This window comes from Arachis duranensis, chromosome 10 (genome assembly GCF_000817695.3).
Source record: "Arachis duranensis cultivar V14167 chromosome 10, aradu.V14167.gnm2.J7QH, whole genome shotgun sequence".
NCBI classification, from domain to species: Eukaryota; Viridiplantae; Streptophyta; class Magnoliopsida; order Fabales; family Fabaceae; genus Arachis; species Arachis duranensis.
In genome coordinates this window covers 104,181,929-104,209,837 of record NC_029781.3, presented here as the reverse complement: position 1 = coordinate 104,209,837, position 27,909 = coordinate 104,181,929, and the positions used below count along the sequence as shown (strand labels likewise).

At 31.8% G+C, this 27,909-nt stretch overlaps 4 protein-coding genes across 5 annotated transcripts in view; 3 read left to right on the top strand and 1 right to left on the bottom strand.

The window, feature by feature from the left end:
- Positions 1-431, top strand: part of LOC107471637 (WAT1-related protein At5g07050-like) — a 4,501-nt gene extending 4,070 nt beyond the window's left edge. Inside the window, 1 exon segment of the mRNA XM_016091128.3 lies at positions 276-431. Within this exon segment, the coding sequence (XP_015946614.1) occupies positions 276-431 (156 nt within the window).
- Positions 432-3,143: 2,712 nt separating this feature from the next.
- Positions 3,144-8,820, top strand: LOC107471890 (geranylhydroquinone 3''-hydroxylase CYP76B74). 2 transcript variants are annotated; one of them, XM_052255265.1, is made up of 7 exons: positions 3,144-3,587; positions 4,716-4,915; positions 5,523-6,173; positions 6,667-6,817; positions 6,973-7,122; positions 7,351-7,511; positions 8,235-8,820. In XM_052255265.1, exons 1-7 carry the CDS (start codon positions 3,272-3,274, stop codon positions 8,337-8,339), a joined length of 1,734 nt encoding a protein of 577 aa, XP_052111225.1. In that variant the 5' UTR covers positions 3,144-3,271; the 3' UTR covers positions 8,340-8,820. The 2 variants fall into 2 exon arrangements, with proteins under 2 accessions (XP_052111225.1, XP_015946902.1); XM_016091416.3 differs by having other exon boundaries at positions 3,145-3,587; positions 7,342-7,511.
- A 561-nt stretch (positions 8,821-9,381) lies between these two features.
- On the top strand, positions 9,382-14,001 carry LOC107472022 (disease resistance protein RPM1-like). The gene is given in 4 exon segments (XM_052255027.1): positions 9,382-9,610; positions 10,256-10,869; positions 10,872-13,114; positions 13,503-14,001. Coding segments are annotated over 3 exon segments (2,835 nt in total). The 5' UTR covers positions 9,382-9,610; positions 10,256-10,301; the 3' UTR covers positions 13,527-14,001.
- A 673-nt stretch (positions 14,002-14,674) lies between these two features.
- LOC107471946 (uncharacterized) lies at positions 14,675-21,918 on the bottom strand. The gene is made up of 6 exons (XM_016091500.3): positions 21,693-21,918; positions 19,796-19,868; positions 19,611-19,704; positions 16,416-16,556; positions 16,262-16,319; positions 14,675-15,551 (listed from the first exon to the last, which is right to left on the bottom strand). Exons 1-6 carry the CDS (start codon positions 21,723-21,725, stop codon positions 15,051-15,053), a joined length of 900 nt encoding a protein of 299 aa, XP_015946986.1. The 5' UTR covers positions 21,726-21,918; the 3' UTR covers positions 14,675-15,050.
- Between the last annotated feature and the right edge of the window lie 5,991 nt (positions 21,919-27,909).

Here is a 27,909-nt window from a genome sequence, read left to right as displayed (position 1 = left end):
TATCAAAAATCTAATTAGATTTTTAATTATAAATACCTTTAATTTTGGAAAAAAATATTCAGTTAATTATAATATTTTTTACATTAAAAATGACTTAATTATAAAATAAAAAATAGTGTAAAGACCTAATTAAAAAAACATAAAAACCTAATTATAATTTTAATAAAATTATTTAAAAAACAGATAATTAAACCTAATTAATGTATAACATCTTACTTTCTTAGCTATACTCATATAACATGTTTATCATTTTAAGGTTGGTGTTATGTTATTAGGGGGTGTTTTCATCAAGCATGTCATACTATGTGCAAGGATTAGTGATGCAAAAGAAAGGGCCTGTATTTGCAACTGCATTTATCCCTCTAATGATGATCATTGTCGCTATAATGGGCTTCTTTCTTCTCGCTGAGCAAATTTATCTAGGAGGGTAAACACACATACATATATTTTATTATTTCTAAAAATAAATCTGAAATTTCTTGATTAAAAGGTAGAGTGTTATTAATAAATATGTTAGTGCCTATTAATACACTAATTTATATATAATATCAATTAATTAATGAACATAGTGCTAGATTTACCGATGCCTTTTGGTTTTGAAAATTTATTTAAGCATAAATGAATAATTATTTATATGCAAAAATATATTACTAATAAGTTCCGTTATTTTCACTTCTAAAAACAAATTTATTGCAATAATGGGAATCGCATATTCAAATAAAATTAAGGTGTAATTATTCTAGCGATCTCTATAGTTTCATTGAATTTTTAATTAAGTTCCTATATTTTTTTTAATTGGGTCTCTATACCATATCAGATTTTATAATTAAGTTCTTACCGTGATAAAAATGTTAGAATTAATGGAATATTCTATTAAATTATACAGAATATTCAGTGAAATGTTAGGTATATTCGTTTTGTTTGACAGAATATTCTATTAATTTCAATATTTTTGTCACGATATGAATTTAATTACAAAATCTGATATAATATAAGGATTCAATCGAAAAGAAAAAAATGTAAAAATCTGATTAAAAATTTAATAAAATTATAGGAACTGAAATAATAATTAAACTTAAAATTAATTAAAGAAAAAAATGTTCTTATAAAGACATTAACAATAAAAAATTATTTAGTTAGTTGCCCAACCTTGTATTTCATGTTCTGTATACTCAGTATTGTGGGGAAAGAATAAGGAACAAATAATGGAGAACAAAGTGACAGATGAGAATATATCCTTTGCTCTAAAGTGTGTTCACATTATTGATGGAAAAAATTCAAATCAGAATGTTGAAGCATCCAACAAGCTCTTGTCTCTCCCTCATTCTCACATGAATGTTATTAACCAAGAAGAAAATAAAGTTTTAACTTAAAACTAATCTTGGAATCTCATGTAAGGGTGGCCTCTTTGAGAAAATTAATGTAATGCAATTTTCTTGCTGAGATAACACCTTTTGTTGTAATATGGGTCTTGTTTTAAATTCAAAAATAAAGTATAATTTTAAGGGTTTTACTATCTTATATCCTAAAGATTTAGGTTAATTAGGGTAATGCTATAGTGCGGAAGCAAATTTTTTTTCTCACTTGTTGAAATGTGGTGAAAGCAGAAAAAGAAAACACATGTTTGTATTGGTTTTTACTTGACCCGACAAATGCTGTAGTATTGTAGAATTGACATGAAATGTGGACCAAGTTATGCTTAATTATGCAATACTAGAATATTTGTCGGACCAAGTAGAGACCAATGCAAACAAGTATTTTCTTCTTCTGCTTTTACCACATTTTAGAAAGGTAAGAAAAAAAATTTGCTTTTGCACTGTAACATTATCTAATTAATTACTTAATTATACTATTAAAAAATATTTTAATATTATTTATTACAAAAATAACTTTTTTTTTTTACATTTTTAATGTACAAAAACAATAAATAACAATAAAATATTTTTTTATGGTATGTTTAACTTATGCAGTTAGACACCAGATAGCAAAACCCTATTTTTAAATATCAGCCTAATGGTCAATTTGCAACTCTCATTTTTTGCTTGCTGTAGGGACTCTTATGGAATTTTCTGAAAAAGAGTTTGTTTCAAAATTGAGTTGCACTCCTAAAAATATCATTTCCGGATATTATGAAAAAAATATTTGTTTAATATTACAATTTCGTTATCAACATACAAAGCTAAATGAAAGATACAAAAAAATCTTTATTTAGATCCAAGAGGATTTGATGATGATGATAATAATACATGCTTTTTCTAACAAGTTGTCTTAGATTGGAAGATGTAAATTAAATTTAAACATTTTATATAAAAAACATAAAAAAATAAAAACTTTTATATTTTTATCTGCTTAACCAATAAATTTTCGACTATAATATCTATAACAAAGAGTAATCATCAAATTAATTACTCATATAAAATATATATTAAAATATAATAATTAATTTAATAATTAATTTTTTTGTGTATATAATATTGTTTATAAATTTTTAATTATGTCTATTATATAAAAAGTATATTTTTTTAAATGTCCACCGTATTTTTTAGTCTAACAAATTAAAAATTGATCTATAATAAATTTGAATTTCATTTAGAAATGGATGGCTCAAGAATGAATTACTATATATGCATGATAGGATTCAAATAATGATTATACTGGTCCTAATAATAAAAGAAAAATTTACCAAGTTGATACGGTCTGTGTTTTTTAATCATTTTTTCGAGTTCGATATTCACTAGAAGAATTATATAATTGCTTACTTTATGTACTTTTGCAATACTTGAAGAATTAGTCATTGGACTTCCGAAAATATCCTGGTGTAAACAAAAAAAAAAAGAAAAATTTGTGTGTTCCAAGACAAAGTGTCCGTGACCGTGTGTCTCTTTTTCTGTTTCTCAAATCACCTTTTCTACAATTTGCATGGCTCTCCACAAAATAAACGCCGCCGTAGAAGACTTAGAAGAACTTGACATCCGTTAAAAAGCGACGTGACCGTTACGGATGTCAAGTCAGCAGATTATAGTCCCCACAATAAGACACGTGGCACCTTCATCACATAACACGCAACCCGATAAACGACACCGTCACAGATCACTGGACCATACTCCACCAAACCAAACGACGTCGTTTTGTGCCCGTCATTTCTCTCCTTCTTATCTGAAAACAAGTCAAAACTGGGAAGGAAGAAGTGAACAACCTCCTTCATCATCATCACAATCCAATCATCAATTTTGATTCTGGTAACTGCTGCTGAATTCTGATCGATGAGAAAATGAGTAGTATTCCATATCCATGCGACGATTCTTCTTCTGTTCCAACGAGTTTCTTAGGGCTTCTTCTTCTTCACTACTCAAGAAGTAGATGCAACAGCGACAGCCATGTTCAAAGTTCCTCTGAGCTTCTCAGAGACTTAGCTAACAGGGAGCTCAACGCTTTCCTATGGCTCTCTCTCGTCGTCGTCACCGGACTCCTTCTCAGGAAACTCTTCAACCTCTTTAGTCTTTGGCACAGGGCAAGAAACATTCCTGGACCTCCCTGTCCCTCTTTTTATGGCCACTCTAAGCTTATTTCCCGCGAAAATCTCACCGGTAACTTCTTGTTCATGATGCTTCTTTTGTTTATTTCTTTATTTCCTCGTGAATTTGGTTGAATTTGTTGTTGTTGCTAACGTTTTGAAACTTATTATTATTATTTTTTTTAGATGTTTGACCTTGTGATTTTCTGGGCAATGATTTAGTTGGGGATTGAAATATTTGTTTATTGACTTTGTTGAGTGGATGGATTGCTTCTTGAGTTATGGAATGGGAAGATGATTTCTTCAGTTGCTTACTGTGTGTTGTTTTCAGAAATTGGATCAAATTTTATAGTCAACATGCAAGTGTATCTAGCTGAATAGTGTCAGGCTAAGGCTCTTTCGAGTTTAGAATCAGTTGATGATAAATATAGCGATGCACTTGTGTCTCGGATAAGTTAGTAGTTGAATAAATCGGTAAACCGCTTTTAATTATTGATGATTATGATGATGTTTAGGTTGAAAAATATAAACGAGATTGCCATAAAGTATAAGCTGTATTCAAATAAGAGAAATCAATCTAGATCTTATGGTAAATCAAAAGAATTTAAGTCTTACAGGATTGACGGAAAACAATAAATTGATCGAAAAGGGAATGTTTATTATGGAATCAGATTGTTTGTCTAGAGAAAAGGATGAACAATTTTTTATATATCAAACCATAGTTCTTTTGTTAATAATTATTATTATTTCTTTCGTATGTATCTTCAAGTGGAGTTAATCTTGTTTGAAGCAAGATTGGACTCTAAATTTTGGCACCACTCCTATTTGGGATTCAAATCATGGTATGCCAAATTGTGGGGTTAGATTATCCCCTCTGCTAGACTCAATATTGGTAAATAAATGCAAGATTTTGATATTTAAAGCTGGTTCATAACCTTTTCCTTAAGCACAAATAGGTATTAGGTATTTGATATTGAAATAAAATAGATGGAATGGGTAAAAGTGTTGGTTATTGTTTTTCTTTATTTCATGATGATCGTATGCTGTACTAAAAATGAATGGATGTGGCAGTGTAATCCTAAGTAACCGTATAATATCCTTTAGCGCCAGTTATTTGTTTCTGGCATTGAGTAATGAATAATATAACAGTCAGTTATAATTATTTTTAATCAATTCTATAATGTACCTTTTTCATTTGCAGATGTTTTGTCAAAATCCCATGAGAAGTATGGACCAATTGTTAAGTTGTGGTTAGGTCCTACTCAGCTTTTGGTGTCAGTTAAGGATCCTCTACTGATTCAAGAGATGCTTATAAAAGCTGAGGATAAGTTGCCTTTTACTGGAAAAGCATTTCGTCTAGCCTTTGGGCAATCATGCCTCTTTGCCCCTTCTTATGAAAAGGTTTCCTAACAGTATAATTAACTTTCAATCATCTATTCATGTTCCCATCTTGCAGTTTATTGTGCTTCTAATAGTCTTGGCCTATTCTGTAACCTAATTTATTGCTTACTTTGGCAATGTTTTAAGGAATCCAAGTTTATAACACTATAAAATACATGATTTCTCTTTCAAATTCAATTCAAGGGAAAGTCAGTACTCAAAAGGCCAAATGAGGCATTTTGCTAACTAACTGTTGAACTGGACTGGAATATGAAACGCAAGTTTACTTGTATATTTACATTCATATAATAGTAAAAGCATATCTTCAGATGTTTTGTATTGATACTTACAGCTGGTACCAGGTATTGTCCCCTATTTCCCAATGATTATTACATATTTACGTTCACCAGTAAAGGTAACTTGTGAACTTTAGTTTTTCAGGTTATAAGATACACCGTTATTTGTTCTCTAATCTCAAAATATTTGTGGGATTTCGCTCTGAGATATTGAATGCTGATCAAATTATCATTATGCATCACAAATGTCTTGAGAAATTACCGATACTCTCTTCATTGTGAATATTGTTGTCATTCTGACTTAGTAGGGTCATAATTTTAATTGTCTTCAGGTGCAAAAGAGAAGAGAAACATTGGCAACAGAATTGAATGAAAGATTGCTCAAGACTGCTGATCTGATTCCAATGAATGTTACAGACTTTATTGTGGATAAAATAGAAAACATCAGTGCCAAAGGAAATATTGATTGTGGGTTGGTTTCTCAGCATATAGCTTTCACCCTAATGGGAGCCACATTCTTTGGAGATGGCTTCTTGGCCTGTCCAAAAGCTGCAATTTATGAGGAACTCCTTATGATGATTGCTAAAGATGCTTGCTTTTGGGCTTCCTATAATGTTACTCCTTTCTGGAAACAAGGATTTTGGAGGTATCAACGCTTATGTACTAAGCTGAAATGCTTAACTAGTGATATCGCTCAGCATTGCAGAAAAAGCTGCAAGCTATTTGGCCAAATTGATCAAAATGTTCATAACGAAAGTTTTAACAAAGAAATAAAGTCAGCACATTGTTCGCAGTGCTGCTCTGATAATGAGTTTGGCGATTACTATTTCTTCCGTGACCTCAATGATCATCAAAATGCTAAAGAAAAAGAAGAGCCTTCTGGGAACATCATGCGTGTGATGTTTCATGGATGTCACACAACTGCTGCTTTAATTTCCAATATATTGACTAGGCTTGTCATGCATCCAGAAATACAGGACAAGGTAGCAATCTGTTTTATTCAGTCTTCATTATATGATCTACTTCATCTTTGAAATTTAGTAACGATCATGTTATCTTTGTGTATTCTTCAATGCTCAAAACAGAAACTCTACTATCCTTACTGACCACCTTACAATCAATTCATTAGACGCACTGGATTCTCAACCTACTTATTGGAAGGAGTACTAAGTTGAATATACTAAAAGCCTAAAATATTGAAAATTTCTGATTCTTATAAATAACATACAGAATTACAGACATCATTCGGAAATCTGTATTTGCATGTATGTCTTGTTTATGTTTTTGCGGATCTGTCGGTTGTGTTTATTTGTGTTTTGCTTTGGCTGCTGATACATTTCTGTCCTTTCCTTTAAAAATGATACTTATTAAATATATTGTCAACAAACTCAACAGTTATTCTGTTATCAGTTCGAAGGAAAACCTGAACAGGGTTTTGTTTATAGACTAAAAAATGTGCCTACTGTTGTTTTGTAGGTTTATTCTGAGATTAGCATGGTAGGGAGGAACCCATCAAAATATGAGCAGGAGGATATTTACAGGATGCCTTTGTTATTGGCTACAATCTATGAATCTGCACGCCTTCTGCCCACTGGTCCCATGCTACAGCGATGTTCTCTGGAACATGGTGAGATATTACATATTAGTCACTGTAAATGGATTCCTTGAGGCTTTTGTGTTGGAGATGCTAACTATTTTTGTTATTATTATTATTATTGAAAAAAAGAAAACTAGATGCTAACTGATTTATAACTTCTTCATGAATGTTCATTCTTATGTCAGACTTAAGTCTTTCAACTGGTGTAACCATACCTGCTGCAGCAGTGCTGGTTGTGCCTGTTCAATTGGTACAAAAGGATGACTCCAGTTGGGGGAGTGATGCAAGTGACTTTAATCCGTACCGATTTCTATCAAATCATGCAAAGGAATCAGGTATCTGCTACTACATCACATTGACAGGTTTTCTGTTTTGAATTTGTAATCTTTAGCCTTTTCCTGAAAAAAAAAAAAATATAACCCTGAAATAAATATTGGGAAAAGAAAACTAGTTTGTCCATAATTTGGGTGAGTTGAATAGTTTTATGGCAAGTTTAGAGCTCAAACTTCATCTTTAGAGCTTTTCTGATCCTTTAATATTCATAACCCTTTCAGGTTCTGCAGAAGAAGTTACAAAGTCTGGTTTCAATTTGCTCGAACTAAATGATCCAAATGAAAACGCAGCATTTCTGCCTTTCGGATCTGGTACACGCGCATGTGTTGGGCAGAAATTTGTTATCCAAGTCATTGCAACATTGCTGGCATCATTACTCAACAAATATGAGGTTCGTATTGTGGGTGTTTTTTCTCTTGCTAATTCAGTTGATCTCACACAACATAATATTGGCAGCAAGCTCGAATTTTGATGCATTCAGTGTTTCTAACCTTGTGGATAAGGCTTGGTTACTTTTGTAATTCCTCGCAGAGATAAAGAGACAAAATCTAATAAAATTATAGTATGTCAAATGTGGAATTTTAGGAAATGAAAATAATTAGACTAAGGAACAGAAAGTAAGGGATTGGACAATGGATCATGTTACTTAGGAGTGTTTGAGATATGTTAGAAAGGAAGGAGAGAATATTGAGTGTAAATAATAGATTTCTTTTCTACTCACCTATAAATGGCTGAGAAGAAAACAAATGGTTTATGACATTTTTACAATTTTGATTTTTGTTTAAAAAGACAACTCATTTTTCAAGATCTAGGAAGTAGGGTTAAATAGGTAAATAAATATCCTCACCAGAAGGTCCAAAACCTCCATTTTAGGGAATAAATATAGGATGGGATGGATCAATGAGAAGCAGTTTTATGTCAAATTGAGAGTATATTTGGGCCGTATCTCCTCACTATCATAAAATTGCTACCCCCAGTGGATCCTTTCCAGTTAACTGAGAGGAATGTGTCAGTTGCATAGTGTCTACACACAACTTTCCTTTGAAGTTGAATTTAGTAAATATTGATTCACTTCATTGTATGTTTGAAATACTAATCCTATCTTTAATTACAGATAAGACCTAACTCCGGATCAGGTGATAACTCAGAACCAAGCTTGAAGAATCGTCTTCAGAGTTATCCTAACTCACCTATACTATTTGTTAGAAGGGACCAGTGAATGCAAAAAATGATGAGCAAAAGCACACTGTATAGAACTATAGATGAAAAAGTTGTTGTAATTCAAGTCATGGACTCCTCGTTTTCAGAGTCGTCTCTTTTTTCTTCCGCGTTTTCCGAGATGAATGGGGAAGCTTTCCATATTCATGGCTCATTGTAGTTTCAGCCAGGAGGATGCAACCTGAGTTTAAATTGAACTCAAGTTTTTTAAACCCCTGTTTTTGAACCTAGCCCTAGTGATCAAGCCATGGCACACTTTTTTTATATCTGTTTTTTAGGCACTTTGGGTCTATTGGTGCAATTGAGCCTTAGGTTTTCCTTCCCCATCTCTTGGTGTTGGTCACTTCCTGTGTGTAACTATGTCAACCTTTTTTGTTGGCTACAATGTAATAACTTTTTTTCTTTTTAACTTCTCAAATAAGTCTCGGCTTATTGTATTTCCTAATATAATATCACAATCAGACCTATAATTGAATGTTTTCCGAGTCTTGATGTTAACCCATCAAAATTGGTGGGCAACAATCGTTTATTTATATCAGATACATACTGTTTGGGTCTGTGTTAATGAACTAGGCATTTTAAATTCGATGGAGCATTACTTTTGGAATTTCATGAACTACATTTGTGTAAAATAACATCAATAACACTATTGATACATCAAATATTTCTGACGTCTGTATAAAATATAAAAATATAATTGTTATTAGAAAACACTGGTATCAAGATAGAGTTGTATGCATAACAGCATTGAAATAATACTTTCTCATAAACATAATCTTTTAGCCTACAGAATTTCGCTGCAGTTTTCTTTTCTAAGTAAATTCTCAATTTTGTTTCCGACAAGAAATTGCAAGTATAAAGTAGTTCTTTAATATTTTAAAATGGTAAATTTTTCTTTCAATATTTAAAAGGGACAAGAATTATTTTTTGTAGGGAAGGATCAATCAATATATGTACTTTAAAACTCTATATGGTTTTCAATGGTAAACGCCGCATTGTTCACATTGATTGTAAAATAAACAAAAAATGATTCGCTTCACGCTAAGCTAACATATCTGATTAGTAAACGCTTATAAAATATTGATTAAAGCCAGTTTATTACGTTGAAAATTTCAGAAATCGAACATTTTCAGAAGTCAAACTCGTAATGAAGTACAGAAACTGTTATTTGATTGAGTTCTCTCTTCAGGCCAATCGAATCTGATAACGAACGAACGAACGAACGAACGAACCATCATAATTCATAACCCACAGCCAAAATGCTTGCGTCAGGTAAGAATCAAACTCAACATTTTCCATGATTTGAAATAAATGCATATATGTACAAGTTTGCTACCAATAATACTGAATTACTTACAATTTTTCGAGTGGTGAGAGACAAAGATGTTATCATTCTAATCCGTGGTTTTGTGTCAGATTGGTTTTTACTTCAATTTGCTCCTAAGAAACCTTTGAAGCCTTTAAACCTTTTAAATGAAATTAGGATTAGGGTTTTAAAGGTTTCTTAAAGAACAAGATTGAGGTAAAAAGTTTCAATTGCCACATCAGATAGTCATTGGAGAGTTCAGTGTGGCAGCTGTCAGTATATCTCAGCATGCATGTGACAAAATAAGGTGAGGGACTAACCTGAGTCACAAATGCTAAGTTGAAATATTAAATTGAGTAAATCGAAACTTTCAGGACTAGATTGACATGAATGTAACTTTAGGGACCAATTTAAGTATTCACTTGTGATTTTGTCAATGATTTTACCCTAACTGTCATTTTTCGTAAGCATGATTCAAATTGATGAAGCTCTTGTGGTTGCAGATGCAATAATTGTGCATTTGTAATGATATTAAGGATGTTGCAAAAAAACGCTTTAAGTTTAAAACCACAATACTGTGTCGACTAATGAAATTAAACCTCAATTTGCAGGAGTTCTAGTAAGATGACGTGAAGTGAAGTAAGAGTTCCAAGCAAAATGGCAGAAACTGCAGTATTGTTTGTTCTGAATCAAGTTCACCAGCTCCTACACGAAGAATGGAATTTTCTGGCAAGTGGCCGTCAGGCATTCACAGAGATTAAGGATGAATTGGATAGCATTCACGCCTTCCTCTGGGATGCAGATGTAAGGGCTGCAAATGGTGAAGCTAATGAAGGACTAAAGATATGGGTGGCGCAGCTGCAAGAAGCATCGATTCGCATAGAAGATGTCATTGATGAATACATTCATGTGGCACAAAAGGTGTATCATCCTGGAGTTATGGCTTCAATCCAGAAGATTGGTCACTTCCTTGTGACTCTGAAGTCTCATTATCGGATATTATCTGAGATAGAAGACATTAAGTTAACAATTCGAGGAATCAAAGAAAGAAGTGAAAGGTATAACTTTCGGTCACCTTTTGAACAACTAGGTTCAAGCAGTTCTAGAAGGATTGAAGCTGTCAAATGGTATGATCCTCGGTTAGCTTCCCATTTCATTGAAGAAGCAGAAGTTGTGGGATTCGAATCTCCGAGAAACGAATTGGTTGATTGGTTAGTTGATGGTGCTCTGTGATTTCAGTGGTAGGAATGGGAGGAATAGGAAAAACCACTCTTGGCAAGCTTGTTTTTGATAGCCAAGTGGTTAAAGTTCACTTTGATTGTCACGCCTTCGTGACAGTTTCTCAATCATACACTATAAAGGGTTTATTGATTGACCTGATAGAGCAATTTTTCAAAGACACGCCTCTTCCTCAGAATATACAGAACATGGACGAGAAGTCACTAATTACAAAAGTGAGGCAGTACCTTCAGCAAAAGAGGTATTTGGTTTTCTTTGATGATGTATGGAAACAAAGTTTTTCTGATGAGATTGAACTTGCCATGCCTAATAACAACAAAGGGAGTAGAATCATAATCACAACTAGAATGATGCATGCTGCTGAGTTCTTTAAGAAGGCTTTTCCTGTTCATGTGCACAATCTACAACTCTTGCCTCCTAATAAAACTTGGGAACTCTTCTGCAAGAAGGCATTTAGATACGAGCTCGGCCATAATTGTCCATCAGAGCTCATGGATGTGTCTCATGAAATCATTAAAAAATGCAACGGACTACCACTGGCAATTGTGGCCATCGGTGGTCTATTGTCGACGAAACCTAAAACTGTGTTCGAATGGAAAAAGGTGAGTCAAAATCTTAGTCTGGAACTAGAGCATAATGCTCATTTAACTAACTTGACAAAGATTTTATCACTGAGTTTTGATGATTTGCCATACTATTTAAGAGCAAGCATGTTGTATTTTGGTATATATCCAGAAGACTACTCAATTAATCCTATGAGATTGACAAGACAATGGATAGCTGAAGGCTTTGTTATGTATATGGAGAGAAGAACTTTAGAGGAAGTTGCCATGGAGTATTTAACAGAGTTAATAAACAGAAGTTTGGTCCAAATCTCTAAAGTAGGCTTTGATGGGAAAATTAAAAGATGCCAAGTTCACGATTTATTGCGTGAAGTGATCATAAGAAAGATGAAGGACTCGAATTTTTGCCATTTCTTTCATGAAGATGGTCCGCCAGTTGCAATTGGAAAACCGAGACGCCTTTCTCTTACTAGTGCCAAAGATTTGTTGAGCTTCAATGATCTCTTGCACATCCGGGCAATCCATATTTTTGATAAAGGTGCATTACCTGAAAATTTCATGAAAAAATCTCTTGTAAAGTCCAAGCACTTGAAGGTACTTGATTTCGAAGATACTTCACTGAACTGTATTCCAAGTAACTTGGGGAATTTATTTCACTTGAGATACTTAAACTTGAGGAGTACGAAAATAAAGGTTCTTCCCAAGTCTATTGGCAAGCTGATAAACTTAGAGACCTTGGATCTAAGACAAACACTTGTCCATGAGTTACCAAAGGAGATAAAAAATCTCACAAAGCTAAGATATCTTCGTGGTTACTACAGAAACTTCAACACAGATTATTCTGTTTTGGGAACTACAAGGGGGATTGCGATGAGAAAAGGAATTGAGTGCCTGACATCTCTACAAAACCTTTCTTTTATCGAGGCATATCATGATGAACTTGATGTTATTCAAGGACTTAAAAAGCTGACACAGTTAAGGAGGTTGGGCTTAAGGCGTGTGAGGAGTGAGTATGGAAATGCCTTATGTTCTTCAATAGCAGAGATGAAACACCTTGAATCTCTTAACATCACTGCAATATCTGCGGATGAATTCATTAACTTGAATTTCGAATCAACCCCGCCTCAAATTAGATGGTTCAATCTGAAAGCAAGGCTAGAGAAGTTGCCTGATTGGATTCCAAAACTTGAATATCTTGTGAAGCTAAGACTCAACTTATCCTTGTTAAAAGATGATTCAATAAATTCATTGAAGAACTTGCCAAACCTATTGCGGCTCAGTTTATGTGACAATGCTTATGATGGTAAAATTTTGCATTTTAAAGAAGGATTTCCTAAATTGAAGAAACTGGTTCTAGTTCGATTGAATGATGTGCATTCCATCATTATAGACAAAGATTCTTTGCCTGAACTTGAATTTCTTATTCTTAGAAAGATACCAAATTTGAAGGAGGTTCCCTCTGGGATCAAGCATTTGGAGAAACTGCATTTTATTGAATTCGCTGATATGCCACATGAATTCATTGAAAGCATTGATCGCAACAAAGGACAATGTTATTGCTTCATCAAGCATGTTCCCCTTGTCTTCATTCGAATCAAGAATGGGCCAAGATTAGATGATTATCATTTAGAAACCATACGTTCTTCATCCACTGTTTCGAATGCAGAGGTACCATTTTCTTTCAAATAAAGAATACAAATGCAGAAATGCTTTTAATGTAGTGATGCATCATTTACCTGTTGAATCTTGGTTTCAGTGTTTCTTTTCTTTTTCTAACATTTGATTGGAATAGAAGTTAATTTAATTATGAATTTGATACTGATAGCCGCTGTTATGATTTTTTGGTATATCCATAGATCGTTTGTGTAGGTACATTGAATTCCCAAAAGGTTAAAACGACCAAAAATATGAAATAGAGGAAATAGTACTTATAACTCTTGGATATGGACTTATGTGTATTCTTTTGCAACTAGTTTCATACTGAATATTTTAGTTATCACAACCAGCTATGAATATCTTAACTATAAACGGATAAAGTTTTGGTTTTTGTGGACAGAAATTGAGGTACATCGACTGGTAGCAGAGAATACAATGCTAGTATCATGTATGAACCCACAAGAAGATATGTGGGATATGTGGAATTCAATGTCTGTGATCTCAGCTTTATTCAGTGGTGTTTATTTGCTCCTTTTTCTAATCCCTTGCCTTTAATTTAACCATTTGTATTGCATCCTTCATATGAACTGGAGAAAAAGTTCAACAATGAGAGAAACCTTTTTGCTGAAACAAGGACTTGGATACTAAGAAAATTCTAGCCCAAGGCCATGATTCTAAGGCTAAAGAAGAATCAGAAGATGAGAAAGCAGTGAAAAGTGAAGCTCAAAAGGAGATGGTGGTTGTTGAGAGAGGGCTATCAACCATGTCAGATAGTGCGTTGCTGATATGCTCGTGGGTCCTCAATTTTCTTTCTTATTTTTTTTCCCCTTCTAAAAGAGGAGTCTTGTACTTTTGTAGTTGTTTATTCTCCCCATGTACACTAGACTAAAAATACTATAATGGAAATTATGTAAAATATTATACAAACTATAGTCATTGATTTGATTAATTGCTCTTCTTGTGGCATGGTACAACTAACATTGCATGGATCAAATTACAATAATTAAACAAGGAACCGAGAAACTATTCACTTAATGATACGAACATTGTATATGATAATTATGAAATAAGTGTCTATTTAGATATTAGTGAGTATTAGTAAATACGAACATGTTTAGTAACCAAAAGAAATTAGCTAAAACAGTCAGAATTTGTTTTATTTAGAATTTATTAATTATTCTAACAATTAATGAATGCTAAATAAAATAAATTCTGGTTGATTTTTTTTGTTTCCCTAGCATTATCCTAGTAAATATTAGTGATGAGAAAAATAGTATAAATAAGAAACTATTATAATAGATAATTGGTTCATTAAGAGTTTTCTCTTTTTCGATTGAAGTTGAGAGAATTGTATTTTGGTAATTCATCTCCTTTATTATAGTCAATCATCAATATCTTCTTCAACTTCAATTCATACAATCAATTCTATACATCTTTTTCTTTCATTCTTATCTTCTCTAATTCTAGTGCTAACACTCAAGCTTTTAGTAATTTGTATTTCTTTCCCCCGATTTGAAATTAGTACTGTAAGCTTCAGAACTTCTTCAGATGATGTTGCAGTGAACTGAAATATGAAAACTCTATCAATCCTTGCATTACCATCCTTTTTCCTTCTCTTGTGACTAACAATATTAAACAGAAAATCATTTGACAAGGCAATTGATATCATAAACACACAGCATGATGAAATTAACTCTAAACCAAGCTTATACCTAGAGTAACAACCATGTACAAGCATCAAACCCTAAAAAAAGTGTAGGAACCTAAAATTATTGGTACTAGATTACTACAGAGCAATGAGATACTAGATAATGAGTGAGGACATTCATTCAGGAATTTGGTATGGTTATAATTACTAGTGTCTATAGTCATCTAGCACTAGTTTGCGCTGCTTATTCTTCGGTCATCATGAAATTTCAACTGATCAAATTCCCCAAAGTGATATCCTTCACCCTTCCTCATCATAATCCTCATCATCATCTATCCGACTACCGAGATTTGCAAGCTGCATAGTGTCAATGGCCATCTTGTCCGCATCAGAAAGGGACCAGCCAGGGATTTCCTCGTGATTTATCTCTGTTGCCAGTTCAGGCAGACTGGATGGCGGCAAAGTGGCTGGAGGCAACGAGGCCGGAGCTTCCATGCTTGTATTCTTCTCCTCGCTCTCATTTAAGTTAGCATTTAGATCAATGTTACGCAGAGATTGATTATTTTCCTCATGACATGCAGTGTTCTCTTTTGGAACCTCCTTGGATTCTGGAGAATTGTCTAGTGACATGCCAGTATTTGGAATGTCTTTGCTAGGGTGCTGAACTGAGGAGCAAGGCTCAGATTCAACTTGCTGATGATGATGGGCCTCTCTTTCAGCAGTTCGAGCCCCTCTACCACGACCTCGTCCTCTGCCTCGGCCTCTTCCTCTACCAGTGCCACCACTGTGGCCTAACTCATACTGCAGAAAAACAAGTGTTATTGACCAAACAGCAGAACATGACTAACCAGTATATAGATACGGGGAATTTCCTCAATTCATGGACTTATATTGTCCTTTGACCAATAAATGACAAAGAACTATGCAAAACCTCTAAGTGGAACCTAAGCAATACAAGCATGGTAACATGAAAAAAGGGGATTAGCATATTTCTTTTAAAATCCACCGGTGTATTTGAAAAGTTTTATATCATCCACAATCACACATCGTGATGATAAATTTCACAACCCAAAAAACTTTCCACTCCATGCAAATAAAGTCCTAAATTAGTCCTTAATCTTTATTCTAGTGGCCACTTTAGTTCTTGCTCATTGTTTATTAGTTTGTTTGTCCTTAAACTTATTGCGACAGAGTCCCTAAACTAACAAAAGGGCACATTTTAGTCCTCACTCCAAACAACCAAAACATACCAAAAGAAGGGACTGATCTGTTTCACAATTTCTAAGTTTTGGGAATAACAAACAAATAAACAAAGATCAAAGATGAAAGTGATCACTCTCAAAAAAGTTTGAGGCCAATTTTAAATTTTACTCAAAATGTTGGTGTCCCTGCAACTAATCTTTCATCGTCCTTTAAAAATAATAATCAGTATTTTTAATTTGTTTTGATGGGAAACGTAATAATCAGTATCTGAAACACAAAAACAAGGAATTTCATGAAAGTGCAATTACCATCTTACTCCTCTTAGCCTCTTCATCACTGTCATTACAATCATCACCACCAGCTTTCCTGACAGAGTATAGCATACTTGATGGCATTAATTTCTATAAGAACACAAACGTGAAGCAAAAAAATATAAAGGGTACTGGATTTCATATTACAAACCTTCTCTTTGGAAGGGTACGATCATCTACCCCACCTTCAGAATGAGAATGACCATGGCCATGGCCATGGCCATAGTCAGGAACCTTGCTAACAATGTCTCTCAAGAAGTCAAAAACATTATAGCTTTGTACACAATGTTTTCTGCAATTCACATTTTCCACAAGTAAGGTGATGCAGAAGCAGTAATTTCAAGAGAGGAAGAAAAATGAAGCAATATCTTGTGATTTATGTAATTTTGCATATTCTATTGATGGCATACTGTTGGATATATGCGTGCTTAATAAGAGTTCAAGGTTCATATTTTCAAGTCCCAAGAGCTTGGGTTGGTGGTAAATGTCAATAAAAAACAATAATTATATAATGAGAATTGCTCTAGTTTAGTAACTTGTGTCTAAAGTTGTAGTTAATAATTATAACCTGAATAGCCTGAGGGTTGTAATTAATGTAAGAGTCCCAAAAGCTGTTCAAGATAATCAAGATGAAGAACAATCTTTTTTGTGGCAGTTTCAACATACACCAAAAGACCCAGTTCCAAAACTTATATCCTTAGTCAAATTCTAGCTAGAGCCTCTGTCCTACATCAATTTGATTGATCTCGAATTCTGCGCTACTCATCCAGCATGTAAAGCAACGTCTCCTAACCAAGCGCAAGAATCAACTGATATTCAAAGATTGGGAAGCACACACAAAAGTTGAAGACAGCAAAGAAAATACTGGACATGAGACACCGGAAGGAAATCAGTAGTAGAATATGTGGAGCAAGACGAAAGTGAGGAGTATGTCAACCCTTTTCATGATCCTACAAGTACAGCCTGGATGCACAGGACTTCAAAAGTGGTTGGCAAGAGCTCCTAATCTGAATTCCGGAGTTCGCCTTTAAGTCGATGATTTTTCACGCAAAGATGTATGTTAAATGTTTCCTTGATTGGGAAAAGTTTTTGACTGGAAACTTTTGGCTGGAGAAAAGAAGGTAACGGTTTTGAAGCTTGCATTGAAGTGAATTTCCCTCTAACGGTGGAAGACATTAAAAGACAAGGAAGAGCAAAGATTTGGACTTGGCAATAATTTAATGCAAAATTTAGAAAGCAGTTTTCTCCTGCTCATTACACGACAGATTTGGGTAAGAACTTCCATCACCTCAAACAGCAAAATCACGGCCTGGAATATATGACAGTTTTATAACTTTACACTACTAATTGGATTGAGGACGTTAATGAGCAGCAATCAGCCCATTATTTATCTTGAATCTTGATAAAACCCTGCCAGTCAGGATCAGACCAGTCTTGAAGTTCATGTATCTAAACTAGAAGATGCACATCGATTCTCAAACGGTAGTTTTGAATATTGAGCAAATCTCAGCTTTCCAGCCTTTGTGAGAAGAGGAAAGGGTGACCAACCCTTCAACATAGCAGCTATCAAGCTTGTATTACCAATGGAACTGCTTATAAATCAATGTAGTCATTAAGACGAAATGGGATTAGAATAGCAGATCAAAATACCTTGGCATCGTCAAGAGTTATTTTCACTCAGTTTCTTTCTTTATCTTAGTGGTGAACAGGGCATCTTTTCATGAAACAAAATCAAGCATGCCACAATGAATTCAGTCAAGGACACAAGTATGATGAATGGGAAATGGGAAGAGAGCTTCATGCAAAAGATTGCTTCAATAACCAATAGTACATTCAACACTTCAAACAGAAAGGCTTCTAATCTTTTTTCCCCAATCAATTTCACTGAAGTTGAAATTAAAAGAAATGCCACCTAATGTGAAACAAGTGAACTTCATGAAATTCAATTTTTATAAGGCAGCAATCCTTTAGGTAGCATTTGTTTTCGGAGACAGGACACAATGACATGGATAATACATGTTTAAAAAGTGTTTGGAAGCAGAGACATGGACACTGAACACATTGTCTCCGAAACTATTTTTTATACTTTTGTGTCCACTCTTTTACGAAGGACAATGATGGACACGGATTTGGAAGAATGGACATGGACTTTCTTATAAATTTTGTTTTTCTTTTTGTCCATAGATATTTTTTATTATTCCACTATTACCCCTTCTTAATTTTTTCTATTGCATTGTTTCCAGAGAGGTACTTTCTTCTCCCTGCTCTTTCTCTATTTCTACGTTCTCCTTCTTTCTCTCTTTTCAGGTACTCTCTCATTTTTTTAGAATTTTTTATTGGGCTGGATAATTCCTTAGCTCAATACCATTTTAACCTTGCATTATATTATTTGATTTCTAATAAAAATAATAACAAAAATAATTAATCTTGAAACTTTTGAAAGATAAATATTATCAAAGGGTGACTAATTTTTCTAAATAAAAAAAATTAATTTTCTAAATAAAAATAGATTTTTATGTGCAAAAACTAATTTTTTTTATGTAAAAACGGATTCTTTTTTAAAATTGATTTTTTATTTAAAATTAATTTGGCTTATTAACCTAAACAAAATTTTTAATTAATAAAACTCAGATTTATTTTTTTGTTAATCTTAACCATATGTATTCCTACATATTAATAATAAATTTAAAAATAAAATAATTATATTTATAAATTTTATTTTAATATGAATACTATTATATATTTTTTTATTAAAATTTTTTGCCTCTTCAAACATTTTTTTCAAGTTCCGTATGTATTCCTACGTACTCTCATTCTGTCCTGTCTCTACAAACAAACGCAGCCTTAGAGCTCTAAAACTTATCACTATCACCCAGCTAAAATTTAATATTAAGATGGAATTCAGACCATATATATATGACAAATGCAGTAATTCAGGTAGGCGATATATGCGGGCCTATGCAGTTTGTTATTTTATATAGGGTATTAATGCAATTTATCCTCACCCCCCACCCAAATTTTTGCTCATGTACAGTTTATCTCTGACATTTTGAAAAGGTGCAATTTTACACACTATCATTGTCAAATGGTGCAACAAGAGACCTTCTGCTAACTTTTCTTTCAAAATTACTCTCACATGATGCGTTTTAGTCACACAATTACCCCTTAATTGAAGGGTAATTTTAGAAGACAATTTAAGGGTTTCACATACCACTTCTAAATAAATAAACCAAATTTCAGCATGAAACTAGCAGGCCAATTTCTATAAATGCCTAAGTGGACATGCTTCAGAATAGAAGAGCACGATGAAGAAAAATAAAACAAGCCATAAAATTCGTCAACTTACAAATGCAGTGAAGTCATGGTTTTTGCTCCTCTTTGGAGAGTTATTGAATAAGTTCGGTTACAAAGATCTTGCAAAAATAGCTCTAAAGCTTTAGCTGCAAATAATTCGAGAGTGATGTCAACAATATATGATAGAGAAGAGCAAGTTGAGGATGTTTTAACAAAATATTTTAAAAATTAACTCACACACTAGAACAGGGACTGCTAGAGCTATCTTTCCAACATCTTCATCTGTTTGCATTATCTTCTTTATCCGAGCCTGCAAATAAATGTTTCCATCATATAAATCATTCTTCTATATCTCAGTCCTCATATAGTCCAAGGACATGAATTAAACAATGCCCAAATTACATTCTAGCATCCAATTGGGAAAGATGATAGTATGATACTTTCTTTTAACTGAAAAATCAGTTGGCATTCTCTCTTGTTACTCTCCCATATGATGTTTCTTAGAGCTCTAATAAATTACGCAAACACATGACAAAGTAACAATGATTACATGATGTTAATTTTGTGCTGTAATTATTTATAATGATATATCTTTAAAAAATATCTATTGAATTTTGTACTATATTTAATATTCAAACTCGTATTTGTCATGCAAACATTAAGTTAGCTCAGTGTCTCTCTATATACATGGGATTAGATTGATTTTGGGATGTCCTGCTTCAACTTTAAACATAAGTATCAAGCGCTACTCTAAGATTTTCTTCCTCGAGCAAATCAACCATTAACATCATTAACATTGTCTAGAAATATCAGTTTTCCTTTTTTTTTTATTTGGATAGAGAAAGATACAGTTTTCCAAAATATTTAACACTTGTTCTGTTATATCATATTGTCCATGTTGTCACCATGGAGATCCATTTTGTGCAGGTATATTGCGGAATTTTGTTATACGAGAAGGTCATGATTGATGTGAAGTTTTCAACAAGGTCTAAGGTCACTTACCACTCCAGAGTAGCATAAAAAATCACACAACACGTAACTCACTGACACTTCACTTTTAATTTCACATGACTTATTTAAAGAGGGGGCAGAAAATGCTTAGAGACTGAACAATATTTTGCCAATTCTTAAATTCAAGGTTCTTTTACTTCTTTCTACTTTCTTAGTTTCTTACTTCTATTTTACAGGAAACCTCTATTCACCAAAATGACCTATCCTTTTTTTCCCCCACTAAATTTCTTCATAAGAAACATAGAAACAATGACCCATCACCCTTGTAATTACTTAGGGTTACATAAACAAACAAAGAAGCATTCATGCTGAGAGCCTGAGACACATGATTCTATATATTTCTTTGATTGGACAATATAATATCATAATTACCATGAAGCAAACAACATTTTCACATCACTGGGAAAATGACAATTTTCACACTGAAAGTTTTGATATCATATTGACAGCTAAAGTTGACCAATCACGACTTCAAAATTCTCCAAATTCATAAACATAAGCTTCATATAAGTTGTGATTAGATTTTGTCTTTGAATCAAAAATATAGAGACAGAGACACACCAGACAAATATTTTCTGTTTCCATTTTTAGAAAGTACAGAAATACAACAATATGTTTTGTCTCTCAGAAGAGAAATTGTGCCACTGTCCGTCTCCACAATCAAACAAGTTGGTATGGCTATTGTCTCTATATTTCTGTTTCTATACAGTATCCAATCACAGTTTGTTAGTCTCAACAGTTGATGCAGCCATCACTAACTTTGAATCTAACTCTAACCACAAAACCCAAAAACACTAACGAAAACAATTACATACCAAAAAAAAAAAAAGGCTAAGAACCAAGAACAATAATCACAGATCTCCAGTACAGCCACATCAGTATAGCCCTATTTACCCTAATTTGCCAACACAAAAATCTCAGAAATTGCACTAAATTACAGTCACACATTAACCAAATTCTACCCACAGCTCAGAAACATTCAATTACGACCAATCCAGCACCACATATAAGAAATGTTCGATTCAAATGAGAAAATTTCCCTTCACTTTACAAAACAACAAAAACCTAGAAAGAAGTTAACGCAAAAAAAAGGGATTAAAAAACTTAACGGAAAAAAAATTACCGCAGGAAAACGGGTGTCTAGCTTCTTCTTCATGGTATGAGCTTTGAGATGAGTGAAACGAAACCACCGAAAGCGAACAAAAAGGCACAACCGCGAGAGTGAAGAGCAAAGAGAATGATTCAGACGAAGAAATCAAAGGAACGCATCTCAGATCCGAAGGTGCTGCCTAAGAAGCAAACAAGGCTTGGGAACAGAGGAATATTCGTCCGTACGTGTGTTGACGAAGGTGCTGTCTTAGGGTGAATGGTAAATTTTAGAATAATCTACAATTTGTGATGTGTTCATTTATGATTGGGCCACGTGTACATTTCAAATTTTTAAGCTGGCACTGTTATACTTTTCCTTCCTTATTTACAAATAAATCATTTCACTCTTGGCGAGTAAATAATTTGTTTTTAAAAAAATTATTTATTTTTTAAAAATTTATTTAAAATAAAAATAAAAATTTATTTAAGAGTTTTTTTTATTTTAGAATATTTAAAAATAAATAATTTAAATGGTTTAAAATTTTAATTTTAATTTTTTTAATTATATAAATTTTCACACTCTTCAAATTTAATACGTCAAATTTATAATTAATAAAATAATTTTGTCAAGAATAAAATTATAAAAAAATTAATTCATATAAATAATATTTAAAATTAAACAATTTAATTTTATTTAGTTGGTCTTCGAAAAATTTTTGAATCAAATTCATTATTCAAAGATTTTAAATTGGTCATATTAATTTTTTTATTTATTTTTTATGGCATCAGAAGTTTGCTAATATATAAAATGTCATAACATATATCTAATAGTTCTAACAATCAATCCAACTACACATTCAAGTATTTTTGTATCCAAATCCAATCAAGAAGGCCCAAACTCAACAAAAATCACTTTCATTACACCCGCATGTATACACGCACATTTCGATAATGCTTCTTTGTTTTCGTCTTCATTTTCGCATTCTTCTTTCTTTTTCTTCGCTTTCCTCCTTCTTTGTTTTTGCATTCCTTCTTCTTCTTCACGTATTTTCTCTCAATCGTCATTCTTTTATTGTTGTTGTTGATGCGTTTTTTCTTTTCTTCCTTTAATTGAGGTTCATTTGAATCTATAAATGAACTGAATTTGGTTCAGATAAATACTTAATAGTAGTATAAAGTGAACTTAACTCAATTCACAAATGAATCAAATTCGGTTCAGATTTGAACAAAAAGTCAAAAACATTCGATCAGCAATAAAAACACATTTCAATTCATTTCTGCATGCAAATGAACTCAATTAAACTAAGAGTTGAACTGAATTTCTTAAGGAATAACAGATTTGCTGAATACTTAAAAGTAATATCAAGTGAACCTAACTCAATTTACAAATGAACCGAATTCGGTTCATATTTAAACAAAAAGTGATAAACATTCAATCAGCAAAAAAAACACATTTTAATTCATTTTTGTATGCACTGAATCTCTGCAAATGAATTCAGTTCATATTTGGTGAATATTTAAAAGTAATATCAAGTGAACCTAACTCAATTTACAAATGAATCGAATTCGGTTCATATTTAAACAAAAAGTGATAAACATTCAACCAGTAAGAAAAACACATTTCAATTCATTTCTGCAAGCAAATGAACTCAATTAAACTAAGAGATGAATTGAATTTCTTAAGGAATAACAGATTTAGTGAATACTTAAAAGTAATATCAAGTGAACCTAACTCAATTTACAAAAATGAACTAAATTTCATTTAGATTTGAACAAACAGTTAAAAAATTATTTAATGATGACATCAGAAAAAATCAGAACTAATAAAGAAATTAGCAAGAAGAAGAGGAGGAGGAGGAGGATAAGAAAAATGAGAATCAGGTGCGTGAATGGAAAAGTTGTTATAACAACTTGGATGTGGAGCTTTATTCTAGTTCTAATTGGGTACTAACATCATAAATTTATAAAATTATATTAAATCAACTCTAAATTGAGAGATTTTAATACCTCAATGTACGCCTCAATTTGACCCTCAAAATTCAAATGGACTCAAATCAGATCCCAAAACTTGTAATCGTACCTCCCATTATTAACGTGTATATTTGATACATTAACTTGTTATAATTTAGATTACTCTTTCAGATTTCATGTGATCAAAATGTATTAGAGCTTTCAAAAGATTTGATACATCAAGTTTGACTGTTGCTCTTAGATCTCTAAATTTTTCAAATTGAACTTGTTATTATCGTCTTAGTGGGGATGTTGGAGAGCTAGTCAAGTTTAGAGATCTAGTAGATCTCAATCACATAAAACCTAAGTGAAGAGATCAAATATTGACAAATTAACGTGCAAAATTAACACGCTGTGTTGCTGTTCACAAAAATTAATTCAAAGGCTAACGGGAGTTACTATTAATCTTTATAAATTTTGAAGTCTAAACTGAGTCGATTATAATTTTAAGGATTATTTTTAAATTTGATCTTAAATTATAGGAACCAAATTGAATATTAACTTAATATAATCCAAACAAAGTTCATTTTATTATAATCTATTTTAATATAAAATTACCAAACATAAATCATATTAACACCAATTCACTTTTAGATTCCGTTTGGGAATTAGTTGAAGCTACATTTTTTACTTTTGAATTATGAAGAGTCATAATATGCGCACCATTCTATTTCAAAAAAAGCTTTTAACTTCTCAAAAAGTTAATTCACAGTTTTTTTTAAAAAGTAGAAATATATGACTTCTTTCATTCTCGATGAGTCATTCTATCACTTCCGATAAAAAAATAATTTCAAAACAAAAAATATATACTTTCATTCTTAACTATGTGAAAAATGAATACTACCCTTCACCACTATTTTCCTTCTATCTGCTAGGAGTACTGGCTTTCTACTATCATTTTCACGTAATGTTCCATTTACTGGAAGTATTGGCCCTCCGCTATTATTTTCACATTGTTCTATCTGCTGAAAGTACTGACCCACCACCACTATTTTTACCTAATGATTCTTCTACTAGAAATATTACCTCTCCACCACCATTTTCAGACAATGTTCCATCTGAACCACTTACTACATATGATTTTACCACTCTATTTTTATTATTAAATTTGTATTTAAAATCGTGTGTGGTATGAAATCTCAATTTTATTTTTATTTTTTTCACATGTGATTTTATTTTTATATAGTTTGCTATTATTTTTATAGTTAGTTATAACAAGTTCTTGACCCAAATAAAAGAGGAGGGAGTTCTAATAGGAATAAAAATAAAAAATAAAAAATAACAATAAAATATACATTGACACACATTTCATATTTATTTTTTTATTTTTACCTACCATATCATACATAATAAAATAGTAAATACTAACTACACAATAATTTTTTTGATATTGCCATCAAATTTATTGTGAATTATAATTTTAATATCCATTCTCTTGTGTAAAAAAATTATATTTTTTGAGTTATTTATTCAAACGTTACAACTTTAAAATAAATACTTCTATAATTAAAAATATAAATTCAAAATAACTTATTTATAAGTTGTTATTAATAAAAGCCTTTAAACTCTTCTTTCAAAAGAACTTATTTAAATTGTTTATCCAAATTGGGTTTAATCAAAATCAAAATAATAAGATCAATTTGATATAAATTTCTATTTGATCCAAACAACATGTTGGACCAACACGTTGAACTCTTTAGATGCACTGATAAATTGAATTCACAATGATTTTAAATGTTACCAATTTTACTTTTTTTTTAAACATTTATCTATCTTCAATCTTAAAAGCATGTTTTAAAAATATAATAATAAAAATTTTTACATTAAAAATATAAAAATATATTTCTTTTTAATAACTTTTGGTAAAATATTTTTTATTATATTTTTAAATAATTATACTAAATATACATTAAAATTAACTACTAAAATTAATTATTAATATAAAATACATGTTGAAAATATATTAAAATATACACATATTTAAACACAAAGATATGATAATTAATTTTTAATGTGCATATAATATTTTTTATTTTCAAAAATATATTCTTAAAACACATTAACCATATTGTAAAATAAATATTGTCAATGACATAAAAGTTGTGATACATTAAGACCACTAGTCTTATATTCTTGTTATGGAGAGTTTGACTACTTGAGTAATGAGCCACAATAAATTACTATAGTCAAATAATTCTATGGAAACTTATGTAAGGAAAAAACATAATTTGAGAAAGAATTAGTCCAAGATGCCTCATATCACTTCAATTCCTCAATAACATAGTACATATCATGAGATTCTTTTGTATATATATAAGCCTTGGCCATATCTCTCTATCCATGATCCATTCCCATAGATTTGAAAAATAAATAAACAAGTTCTATCTCTTTTCTTTTTCCTTTTGAGTCATGGTGGCAAGAAATGGTTCTAATGATGATCTCAAATATGAAAAACATCAAGCATCAAACCTCCACAAAAATTCCCATATGCTAGAATTTGTGAAGTTAGCCAATGATAGTTCAATTCATGGATCCAAAGTAGTGGAAGAACATGATTTTTTCCACATAGAGCACAAGACATCATCAAATAATTTAGAGGCAAAGGCTTTTTCATGCAACTATTGTAAGAAGGAGTTCTCTTCTTCACAAGCATTAGGAGGGCACCAGAATGCACATAAACAAGAGCGCGCGTTAGCGAAATGTTGCCGAGAGATTGATGCTGGTGTTTTTGGTTACCCTTATTGTTTTTCCTATCACCCTTACCCTAGCTTTCCCACACACCATTTTTGTGGTTCTTCTTATAACAATAATAATACTATTAGGGCACTTGGAGTTAGGGTGGAATCCATGATTCATAAGCCAAATTTATGTCCCAATAAATGGAGTGGAATCATGATGAGACATACAAAGAAGCCAGAAAGCCCCTCTAGCTCTATGCTTGATTTGTCACTTAAGCTCTAAGTTTATAAACCTAAATTTGTAATAACGGAGACCAAATATTTTGTATGAATAATAGGTTTTAATTTAAGGTTTTTTTTTTCCTTAGTGGGTCAAATTAATAAAATTGGGGAAGGGGAAGATAAACATGTTATGTATACATTACTATAAAACTCAATGGTAATAAGTAGGTCATAAGCCCCAACATCCTCCAATAATACAGGTTCGTCGTTTGTTAATTAGGTTCTAGTTGGAAATTTTATGTATTACTACTTGGATAGTGAATTTTATATTTTTTTTCTTTCTTTCACTTTCCTCTATTCTTAAGTTTCTTTTGGAGAAAAAATTGTAAACGATGTTTTACGATTATTTCAAAAAACAATGAGATTCTCAACTAAAAAAAAAAATTGGCTCCTAATTTTTATTTTGATGAGACTAATTAATTCTTATATCAATATTGATAGAAAAACTAACCAATCTCACAAAATTAAATGTCAAGAATCAAAAAAAATATTTTTTTGTTTTGAAACCTCTGAGTCTTTCAAAAAAAATTATAAGAGACCAAATTGGATATTCACTATTTTTTATGTCAAATTATGTATTAGTAATATGTAATAACCTCACCAATTATGTATTAGTAATGTGTAAACCTCCCATAATCCCATTAGATCTATTTGTGATTTTGTTTTTCATCAATAAAGTTTGATCTATCTTTTGCCGAAATAAAAAAGTTATGTCTTCTAATAGCATGATGCATGAGTTTAGGGTTGTTATCTAATTTCATTATGCCTATTTCTAGAAGTGTACTTGTAAATTCTCGCTCTTCTTAAGAGGTTTATGCTTTTATCTTATTGAACTTATTTGTGATTTTTTTTGGCTCATCAATAAAGTTTATCTTTTGTCAAAAGAAAAATGGTCAATGTTTAGAATGATCTTCGAAACTTTAATGAGTCCAATTCTACAGTAATCTTTGAACATTGTTTATCAAAATTAAATATATCCGAAAATTAATGAACAGTATTAAAAATAGAGAAAATAAATCAAGATACAATAGTGTCTGGATCATGTAATAAATTTGTTATAATTTAAATTTAAATTTAAGATAAGTTAATTTATTTGGTTTTAGGATTGTGTTTAGGTAAGTTTGTTATTATTTAAATTTGAATTTAAGATTTGAGTTAATTTGTTTGACTTTGGAATTATGTTTAGGTATAGATTTTATATTTATCATTTTGTTATTCAATTAATTATGATTGTCACCATTTCCAATTAAAATTGTAATTGGTTTTATACGTTCGAAGGGA

Bases quoted from the DNA above. Each gene is read 5' to 3' on its own strand.
- LOC107471890 (XM_016091416.3), top strand. From the start codon at position 3,272: ATGAGTAGTATTCCATATCCATGCGACGATTCTTCTTCTGTTCCAACG. The intron at 6,174-6,666 runs GTAGCAATCTGT...GTTGTTTTGTAG, and splicing joins ATCCAGAAATACAGGACAAG to GTTTATTCTGAGATTAGCAT. The intron at 7,512-8,234 runs GTTCGTATTGTG...CTTTAATTACAG, and splicing joins CATTACTCAACAAATATGAG to ATAAGACCTAACTCCGGATC.
- LOC107471946 (XM_016091500.3), bottom strand. From the start codon at position 21,725: ATGAAGAAGAAGCTAGACACCCGTTTTCCTGCG. The intron at 16,557-19,610 runs GTAAGTTGACGA...TGTGAATTGCAG, and splicing joins ACCATGACTTCACTGCATTT to AAAACATTGTGTACAAAGCT. The intron at 16,320-16,415 runs GTTTGTAATATG...ATACTCTGTCAG, and splicing joins CGTACCCTTCCAAAGAGAAG to GAAAGCTGGTGGTGATGATT.